Source organism: Sapajus apella, unplaced genomic scaffold (genome assembly GCF_009761245.1).
Source record: "Sapajus apella isolate SASKATOON/1434 unplaced genomic scaffold, GSC_monkey_1.0 scaffold14, whole genome shotgun sequence".
Lineage (NCBI taxonomy): Eukaryota > Metazoa > Chordata > Mammalia > Primates > Cebidae > Sapajus > Sapajus apella.
The window spans coordinates 17,485,370-17,496,006 of NW_022436954.1; the positions used below are offsets into that span (position 1 = coordinate 17,485,370).

General features: G+C 52.8%; 1 protein-coding gene across 2 annotated transcripts in view; it reads right to left on the minus strand.

Annotated features, from left to right (window-relative positions):
* Nucleotides 1-2,925: 2,925 nt before the first annotated feature.
* SLC35C1 (solute carrier family 35 member C1) overlaps nt 2,926-10,637 on the minus strand; it is a 9,100-nt gene continuing 1,388 nt past the window's right edge. Inside the window, exons 2-3 of one of the 2 annotated variants that reach the window (XM_032283512.1) lie at nt 9,546-10,072; nt 2,926-5,103 (exon numbers count right to left, since the gene is read on the minus strand). In XM_032283512.1, coding sequence (XP_032139403.1) covers nt 4,544-5,103; nt 9,546-10,041 — 1,056 coding nt within the window. In that variant the 5' untranslated portion in view covers nt 10,042-10,072 and the 3' untranslated portion in view covers nt 2,926-4,543. Of the gene's footprint in view, nt 5,104-9,545; nt 10,598-10,637 lie in introns of those variants that run through there. The other variant, XM_032283511.1, reaches the window with a different exon arrangement.

Consider the following 10,637-nt stretch of genomic DNA (forward strand, 5'->3'; position numbering starts at 1 on the left):
CTCTCTCAATACTTTAACTCACGAATTCATTTATATTTGAGAAGCCAGAAGCCATGCATCCTTTTGTCTGCATTTACACATTTTTAGCAAACAGTTAAAATTTAGATCTCTCCTTTTAATTTTTTTTTTTAAGAGACAGGATCTGTTCTGTCACCCAGGCTGGGGTGTAGTGGTGCAATCAACTACAGCCTCCACCTCCTGGGCTCAAGTGATCCTCCTGCCTCAGCCTCCCTAGTAGCTGGAACTACACGCAGATGCCACCATGTCCATGCCCAGCTAATTTTTACATTTATTTGTAGAGGCAAAGTCTTGCTTTGTGGCCCAGGCTGGTCGTGAACTCCCGGGCTCAAGCAATCCTCCTGCCTGGACCTCTCAAAGTGCTGGGATTACAGGTATGAGCCACCACGCCCAGCTTAGATTTCTCTCCAAAAAGTGCATTAAGAACGTAGTTCCAATTTTCTGAGTGTACAAAGGTGCAGAAATGATCATGTCCATTCTGTTTTAGGGACCTGGCAATGGCATAGCAATCAATCTAGTCATGTCCAGATTGACTACCCCATTCAAGGCCTTCACCCCACATCCCACCCTTCCTTTCTGGTTTCCTCTCCAGCTCCAAACCCCAAACCTCTCACCACTCCCACTTGTGCTCTTTCCTGAGCTTAACCTCCCCCCTGCTCTTCCTCCAGTTCTCCTCTTGGAGGCCTCTGCTCACTCAGGAAGACTGTTCAAATATCCTGGCCCTTGTGAGGACCTGGCTGACTCCCCAGACTCGGTCCTCCACCTTCTGCCTGCTCATGGCAATACGTTCAGATCTCCATTGAGGCTTCTGTTATGGGGCCTGCATGCCTGTTTATGAGTGAGCCCCTGGAAGCAGATCTGGGTCTTCATATTAAAACCACTGCTATAGTTTGGATGTTTATCCCCAAACCTCATGTTGAAACTCTCAATGGTGGAAGTGGGGGCCTAATGGGAGGTGTCTGGGTCAGAGGGGCAGATGCCTCATGAATAATCTATACTATTCATGAAATAATATATCTATCATTATATAATTAACAATAATATACAAATTATTTTATATACCAATTATATAATTAGCAATACATTAATTATAATTACATATCATTAATATATCAATATATAATTACATTAATAATTATATAACATTACCAATATATTAATTATATAATTATTAATATATTATAGCTATGATTTATAATATACTAATTATATCATATCAATCTATATTATCAATATAGACTAATAATTAATATTCTTTATGTAGATTATTATTAAGATTATATAATACCCTCCTTGAGTAGGTGGTGAGTTCTCGCTCTATTAGTCTCATGAGAACCAGCTGTTAAAATGAGCCTGGCAGCCAGCATGGTAGCTCACACCTGAAATCTCAGAACTTCGGGAGGCTGAGGTAGCAGGATCGCTGGAGACCAGGAGTTCAAAACCAGCCTGGGCAACACAGAGAGACCCTGTCTTTACCAAAAATAAAACCAAAAAACTCCACCCAGGGCAGAGTGTACATGTCTGTAGTTCTGGCTACTTGGAGGCTGAGGTGAGAGGATCGCTGATTGTACCACTGCAGTCCTGCACTCCAGCCTGGGCGACAAAGTGAGACCCTGCCTTAAAAAAAAAAAAAAAAAGAGCCAGGGCATCTCCCCTCTCCTCTGTCTTGCTTCCCCCCTCGCCACATGATCCCTGCACAGCCGGCTCTCCCAGAGAGTGGAAGCAGCCTGAGGCCCTCACTAGATGCAGATGCCCAACCTTGAACTTCTCCAGATATCAGAATCATCAGCCAAATAAGCCTTTGTTTTGTTTTTTGTTTTGTTTTGAGACCCAGGCTGGAGTGCAATGCCATGATCTTACCTCACTGCAACCTCTGCCTCCCAGGTTCGAGCAATTCTCCTGCTTCAGTCTCCTGAGTAGCTGGGACTACAGGCATGTGCCACCACACCTGGCTAAGTTTGGTATTTTTTGTAGAGACGGGGTTTCAGTATGTTGGCCATGCTGGTCTTGAACTCTGGACCTCGGCCTCCCAAAGTGCTGGGATTACAGGCATGACCCACTAGGCCTGGCCAATAACTCTTTTTGAATTTATGTTACTCAGCCTCTGATATTCCCTTATAGAAACACTAAGTGGACTAAGACAACAACCTACCACAGTGCCGGACATATAACAGGTGCTCAGAAAAGTGCTGGGTAGGCCGGGCGCAGTGGCTCATACCTGTAATCCCAGCACTTTGGGAGGCCGAGGTGGGTGTATCACCTGAGGTCAGGAGTTCGAGAGCAGCCTGGCCAACATGGTGAAACCCTGTCTCTACTAAAAATACTAAAAATTAGCTGGGTGCGGTGGGTGTGCCTGTGATCCAGCTACTTGGGAGCATGAGGCAAGATAACTGCTTGAACCCAGGAGACAGCGGTTGCAGTGAGCCGAGAGTATGTGCTGCGGGAATGCTGGGGTAGTTAAGTGCCCAGCTCTGAAGGCACAGGCCCCTGAATCCTCCTCCTGCATCTTCCTTCCTGGGCCCCTCTCTAAGCCTCAGGGCCCTCATCCGTAAAAGAGGGGGGATCAGTGACGGCTCCCACCTCAGAGGCCATGGGGAGTTGTGAAGATGAACTTTACAAGGGTGGGTGTACAACACTCAGCATAGCCTAAGGCCCCCAACAAGCACCCAGTAAACGGCAAGGACGACTAGTAGGAAACTAGAAGTCCGGTCACCTATCTCCCAGGAAGGAGCCTGGTATCCTGAGCGAGAACAGCTCCTAGAAAGGCTCCCTGCTGGCGGGTGGGCTTGGTGAGGGCTGGGATGAGCCCTCCTTCCTGACAGATCCCTGGCTCCCTGCCACCCCAGGACCGTGTTCACAAACCCTCTCCAGCACTGCTGCCTCTTCCCTCAGGCCACACACACAGGATCTCAGGGATTCTTTACTGAATCAAAAACAACTCAGGGCATCAGGCCCCAGCAGCTGCATTAGAATCCACCTGGGATTGTGAGGGGACGGGAGGCGGAGTGGGGAGAAGACCCACTCTCCCCAGCTTTTCACTACAGGGCCTAAAAACATCAGAAGCCACCCCAAGAGAAGGGACGTACGAAATGCCCACCAGAAGGGCGGGGGAGTGAAAGCCACCCTGAGGGCAGGAGGGTGTGGTGAAGGGTGCTGGGGTCGAGACATTTATGTGTCCCCCCCCCGCCACCAACCGGCAAATTCACATGTTGGAATCCTCACCCACAAGGTGATGGTATTAGGTGGTGGAGCCTTTGGAGCTGACTGGGTCACAGGGGTGGAGCCCTCATCAATGGGATTAGTGTCCTTATAAAAGAGGCAGGAGCTCGCTCGCTTGTTTTTGCTTCCACCATGTGAGGATACAGCGAGAAGGCACCATCTATGGATCGGGAAACAGCCCTCAGCAGACTCTCAATTTGCTGGCCCCTTGATCTTGGACGTCCCAGCCCCCAGAGCCGTGAGCAATACGTTTCTGTTGTTCAGAAGCCCACCCGGCTTATGGCATTTTGTTACAGGAGCCGCTGGACTACGAGTGGGGCCAGGCAGGCTCTGTCAGTGCGAATGTAAAGGTTAGCATCTTACCTTCACGAGGCAAGTGGCTCAGAACAAGGCTATAACACCTCCCCTGCAGAAATGTGGGGGTGCCAGGCACAGCTGGGGTTGAAGGCTCTTAATCCAGACCCTTGCTTCACCAGCCCCACTTGGGGACGAAGGCTTTGGGGGAGGCAGAACTGGGAGAAGAGAGAAGTGGCCCCCTGGCTCTGCTTTCAGAAGGCTGTTACCTGAGCCAGCTGCTGGGAGACCAGAGGAGCAGGTGCCACTCAGGGCCAGAGGAGCCACGCAAGTAAATGTGGTGTCAGGGACCGGGGGAGGATGCTAAGTGACCCTGCTTAACCTCTAAGAGAAGCGTGGTTCCCTCGTGCTCAAAAGCTGGACACACAGGGTGCAGATGGGCACTTTCTCATGATCCACCCTGTTCCAGGCCACTGCCCAGCAGCCTTTGGGGATCTACTGGTCTCAGAGGGAACTCGCTCATTTCTTCCCTCCATCCAGCCCACACTTTCCTCCGAAGGAAGGCTGGTTTGTGGGCCCAGAGCGAAGCTGCCTGCCCGCTGCAGATGGAAGGTTTCCCAACCCTGTCCAGGTGGCTGTGGTGGGGCCACCCCCCACATTGTGTACACTGCCCTTGCTGGCCCTTCAAGGTCGTTGCCCCTCCCCGTCCTCTGTGTGACGTGAGGTAGACAGGCCCTGGAGGTGGTGGGAAGAGGCCCCGCTCTCACCAGCGTGCTCCCTTGGGAAGGACAAAAGCTCAGAAATAGTAGAGGGAAGAGATGGGTTTGGCAACTTTCTGATATTACTTGTAAACACTGGTTCCCTCTCAACCACCGTATTCTGATTGGGTCTGTAAGTAGCACCCAGTCCACACCACAGCACCCCTCTGGGGTCTGGGAGACCGCCTTCACAGCTGTGCTGGCCCCGCCTGCGTACGGGCCTGGGGCTGGGCCATCCAGGGTGCCTGCGGAGCTCACACCCCCATGGCGCTCTTCTCGCCCTCTTTGGGGCTGGGCTCCTCCGGAGTCTTCTTCATCTCCCAGCCCCTGACCCAGGTGTAGGCGGAGGAGCCGCCCAGCACCATCATGTTGCTCGTCCACCAGAGGAAGCTCTTGGTCTCCTCGTAGTAGAGCACGGCCAGCACCGTCTGGGCACAGGCCTTGGCCGTGCCCGACACGTTGTGGGTCAGGGGACTGGTGAACTTGATCTGCAGTCCTGTCACATAGCCGATGGCGAAGCCAAACAGACCGCCCAGTGTCATCATCCCCCAGAAGTGGGCACTGCCCAGCTGGGCAAAGTCACGCAGGGCCTGAAGCTCCCCGAGCAGCAGGAGCAGGGGCAGGAAGAGGATGCAGGCGTTGGCGTTGTTGTAGAAGGTCAGGCGCCAGATGCTGCCGTCCACCACTGGGAGCACCTTCTTGGTGTAGATGGCGTTCAGCGAGACGCAGAGGCTGGCCAGCACGCCGAAGACAGTGCCCAGCCACGACAGGGTGCCCTCTGCCCCCTCCTGGTCCACACCAAGCCAGAAGCCCCCTGCAGTGGGGAGAGGAGGAGTAGGGGAAGGGCGGGAAAGAGGGAGAGGATGAGGAGGATGAGGAGGATCTGACACCAAAGGTCACAGACTGAATCCTGCTGCCCTCCCCACGCTTCCCCAGGCCTCCCTCCAATAAACTCTGCACTGTAGGCAAAGCATTCTACAAGGACTCTGGGAGTGGCCCAGGGCAAGAAAACCTCCCCCAGGATAACTTCTAGCAGAGGACAAGGACATTAAAACAAATCGCTTCCCAGTTACTTCTTTAATTACAATTGTAAGAACTGTAATGAGTTCCATAAAGCAGTACAGGATGCTGTGAGAACACGTAAGTGGGTGACTGTGCTGACCTGGGGCATCTGAAAGTAACATTTGAACGGAGTTCCAAAGGATGAGTGCCACTTAGTGACTTAAGGTGACCCTGAGTAAATGATTTTCAGCATCTAAGCTTGTATAGAATGGGAGCCTATGATGTCATCATGGGGAGCATTAAGTTAGAATCACTTGTGTCATTTGGGGCAATGATTCTGGGACTCTTGTGTTACCTCCTGCTCAAAGAGCTTCTACGGCTCCCTACTTCTGCCATTGGGTCTATACTCCTTGGCATGCACCCTTGCCAGCCCTTCCTCTGTCCTGTGGTCATCCCCGCCTCCCTGCTTCTAACTCTGGGCCTCAGTGTCTTTGTTCATGTCCTTTGCCAGAAACACCCTCCTCCCTTCTGGGAGATTCTACCCATCCGTCAAGGTCAAAGCTGGCCTCTCTAGGGGAATCCTTTCCTGATAGCTCCAGAACCTGGCCTCTTACTGCCTCACTTTCCTTCAAAGCCCCTTGCCTGCTCTGGGCTGCTAGGCCCCTAACTATGGTGACAGTCTGGTCTTTTCAGCCAGATCCCATGCTCGAAGAAGGCAGAGGCTGAATGATGCCTGTTATACTTCCTGCCACAGCATCCGGCAACACGGGGTAGTGGGGAAAGCTTTGGGGTCAGAGGGATTTGGCCTCCAATCATGCTCTGCAATTTAGAAGCTGAGGGGCCCGGGAGAAGTTACTTAATGTCTCTGAGCTCCAGTTTTCTTCATCTGTAAAGATCTGGGTCACCTACCTGTCCTCCACTCTAGCCAATCTACTCTCCGACTTGCAGCTGCAAATGATCGTTCTGAAGTCCAGATCTGCCCAGGCCATGCCTTGGCGTGAATTCTCTCTGTGGCTCTCCACTGCCTTCAGGAGAAATTCGACTTACTCACCACGGCTCTCTGGGCCTGCACCATGTGGAGTTCGCCTGACTAGGCAGCCTCGTGTCTGGTGAGTCTTGCTGTAGCCCAGCATGCACGTGCTCTTCTTTCTGTCCGTACTTCTTCCTCTAAACCCAGTTTCTAAACTTCCTCCAGAAGGTCTGCTTAGACTGCCCTGTCCCTGGGTCCCCTCCCTCCCTCAAAGCTCCCGCAGCCCTTACCATACTAGTGTATCTGTCACCACCACGCCCTCCAGGAGTGTAGGAGCCAAAGTTACCTTTTCCAATCTTGTATTCCCAAAGCCTGGCACAGTGCCTGGCATGTGTTTAGCCACTAGTTACTAGTTGTGGAATGAATGAATGAATGAATGAAAGTTGTTACGGAGGTGGTTGTATTAAAGGAGGCAGGATACCACCTACATCATAGGCACTCAACATGCAGCACTCCTCTCTTTTTTCTTTGTTTTTTGAGACAGAGTCTTTCTCTGTCACCCAGGCTAGAGTACAGTGGTGTGATCTTGGTTCACTACAGCCTCCACCTTCTGGGTTCAAGTGATTCTCGTGCCTCAGCCTCCTGAGCAGCTGGGATTACAGGTACGCACCACCATGCCTGGCTAATTTTTGTATTTTTAGTAGAGTCAGGGCTTCCCCATGTTGGCCAGGCTGGTCTCGAACTCCTGACTTCAGGTGATACGCCTGCCTCAGCCTCCCCAAGTCCTGGGATTATATGCGTGAACCACCATGCCCAGCCCAACTACTGAGCCCAGCCCTTCTCTTTCTTGGCAGAACCTTTGCATAAGGGGTACCCACAGACCTACTGGGGGGTGGAGTGAAGGGGGCAGAGGGCTGCACCACCCACTCATCTGCTTGGCTAGAGTACCCCCGGCCCTCCTGCTGGTTACCTTCTGAGTCTAGAAGCAAATGCAACCTCAATGTTCTAGATTCCAGAGTGACTCTCAGCCAGAGGGAACTTTCTTTTCTTTTCTTTTTTTTTTTTTTTTGAGACTGAGTCTCACTCTTATCACCCAGGCTGGAGTGCAATGGCACAATCTTGGCTCAATGTAACCTCTGTCTCCCGGGTTCAAGCAATTCTCCTGCCTCAGCCTCCTGAGTATTGAGGATTACAGGCACATGCCACCACGCCCAGCTAATTTTTTGTATTTTTAGTAGAGACAGGATTTCACCATGTTGGCTAGGCTGGTCTCGGACTCCTGACCTCAGGTGATCTATCTCCCTCATCCTCCCAGAGTGTTGGGATTACAGGCGTGAGCCACAGCGCCCAGCCCAGAAGCTTTGAAAGGTACTACGTGATGTGGGGAGGCTGCCTTCGGGAGAAATTCGACTCACTCACCACAGCTCTAGGGGAGGGGAGGCCTAGAATACTTGCCTGAGACTCATCTTCCCCCACAAGGAGAAAGAAAGAGGAAACACTGCCGACAGGGGACCAGGTCCTGAGCCAGCAGAGAGCTCCTACCTCCCTGGCCGCTGTCCCAGTCAGGCAGGCCAGTGAACGCAGCGTTCTCAGAAGCTACCTCACCATAAGCTACTTGGATTACTTCTGGGATTTGGGCCCAGTTACTCTAGTGACTTCACCTTCCTGCAAGCAAATTCTCCTACTGGGAGGCTCCACCCCCCCAGTCCATTCCTGGGAGGGTCAGCAGGAATGTAGCAGAGAGTCCTGGGGCATCTGAGGAGGACAGGGTGGAGGGGAGGTGCACCTGCTCCCCAGAGGTGGAAGTGGAAGCAGGCTGCCAGAGTTCTGGCAGGGAAGGGTCTTGGCTGCTCTTTCCACTCTAACCATGACCTTCTCCCCGCTCTCCTCTTGGGCCTAGACCCAGCAGCCCTAGATCCAGCAGTTGCTCAACAAGAAGGCACATTTTCTAGGACAGGTGGCCTGGGATGGGTCCCTTCCCCCACCAACTGATGCATCTGGCCTGGGACTCTGAGCCACCAGCAAAGAATATGATATGTAGGCCACATAATAAACTTTATGGCACCAGGGAAAACCTGTACAGGTTCGAATGAAGAATCCATTCCTAAATGACACAGCCCTGGGAAGACTCAGAGGGAATGGGATGCTGGAGGCTCTCTAACCCAGTATGGGGCCCAGTAAAATACGCAGTGCTGGATATGTTCTATACCCTGTGCTGTCCAATACCATAGCCCTCAGCCACATGTGGCTGCTGAGCCCTTGCAATGTGGCTAGAGAATCAGGTTGTAACATCTGCAAACGAGGAAATGAATGTTTAACATTTTGCTGAGTTTTAATTAATTTAAATAAGTGGCCAATGGCTACTGTATTGAATACTGAAGTTCTAACCTCCAAGAAGAGCAGAGTGGGGAGAAGGACAGACCTGGGAGTATGGCCAATCTGGGTTTGCATCCCAGCCTAGCTACTTACTAGCTGTGTGGCCCTGGGCACGTAACATAACCTCTCTGAGCTTCTGTTTCCCTGTGTGTATGGAGATGACCACTGGTAGTGATGCCACAGCCCAGGAGTCCTTTGGGAGAACAAAGGAGATGCTACATGTGAAATAATTAGCACAATTTCCCCATCAATAATAATTATTTTTTAAGGGTCAAGTCCGGGAAGACAGCGGAGGTGTCTCAAAGCGTATCGCTTGCTACTGTTCAGGTGCTATCCTGAGCTGGCAGAGAGTGCTGGTATGTTTATTAAAAGATGTATTGCCTTCTGCTAAGAGCACCGGATGGGAAATCAGGACACTTGAGCTCTTGAGAAACAACAGAGTACAGAGGTTGGGCCGTGTGAAGTGTGAAGCCAGATTGCTTGAGTTCAGATCCCAGCTCTGCCACTTACTAGCTGGATGATCTCGGACAAATTACTTAACCTCTCTGTGTCTTGGTTTTTCCCTTTGCGAAACGTGAATTATAATTCCATCTTGTTACAAGGATTAGGTGAGTTAATATGGCTAAAATCTATGTGCATGGCACATTTTAATCACTCAACAAATGTCAGTTGCTTTTGCTGCTGTTGTTGCTGTTGTTGCTGTTATTCTTGCCCTGGCTGGGCTCCTAACTTACTGGGTGACCTTTAGTAAGTTACTTGCTCTCTCTGTGCCCCGAGGCTCTTTCTCCTATGACTGCTGCACCAATGAAACTGGGACAGATGAAGTCCTAGGATGCCTAGAAGGGTTGTTGTTCAGGGTGTTAGTCCCCATGACCACTCTATCCCCCGCGGCCCCAGCTGCCACTCACCGATGATGATGCCGCAGGTGAGCAGGGCATAGAAGGAGGTGGTCTGCTTGAGGAGCAGGTAGGAGAGCAGCACGTTGAAGACGGTGGTGAGCGAGCGGCCCACATTGTAGAAGGCCACCCCGACGTACTTGAGGCAGAGGTTATTGAAGGTGATCATGCCGATGAAGACCACCGACAGGGGCAGGACGCTGCGGGCCACCCTAAGGTCCAGGCGCAGGCTGGGGAAGTCCACGGCACCAGGGCAGCAGGTGGCCAGTGCGCTGAGGCCCTTGCACAGCAGTGTGGTCACCAGGCACTGGTAGAAGGTGACGAAGATGGGGGTGTCCAGCTGCAGGGAGGGGCTGTCCAGCAAGTACTTATTAAGGAACACCATGGAGATGGAGGTGACCCAGTAGAGGGAAACCACCACCGCGATCTGCAAGGCCCGCAGCAAAAAGGGCTTCTCCCCGCTGGCCTCTGCCTCGGCAGAGGGGTCTGACGCCCCGGTCAGCGCCATGTGCAGGATCCTGGACCGCTTCAGAGGGGCCCTGTTCATGGTAGCAGAGGAGCTGGGTCACCCCGCGGCCAGAACTCTGATTCCCTGGAGTCCAGGGCAGTGAGCTCACTTGTGTTCTCTGCAAGCCGCAGCCCTCAATTGTCATATGGGGGCTGGCCTAGAGGCCTCCCCAGCGTCCTCATGGATAGAGAGCTTCTGCTCTGGGGTGAGCCCAGCTGTGCCGCCCCGCAACCTGCTCCCACCCCGAGGGTGCTCCTGAGACAAGACACAGGGCAAGGGGGAGGGATAGGCTAAGACGGTGAGGCCAGGACAGAGAAGACCTGTGAGGGGAGAGGAGGCTGGGGCCTAACAGGAAGGAGTCGCAGAGAGAAGGGAGGGGAGAGGAACGGCAGGACGGAGCAGGAGGAGGAACGCGGGGCGAAGGTGCAGGAAAAGGGCGCGGGGCCGAGGGTGAAGAGGTGCGGAGAGAGGGCGGCATGGGCCGCTGTGGAAGGGAGAGGGAGGTGTGCAGGGAGCAGCCGGAGGCCGGGCGCGGCTGGAGGGAGCGCTGGGAGGGGTCAGAGGGGCTGGGGGCTGGGGGCTGGGGAGGGGTCAGA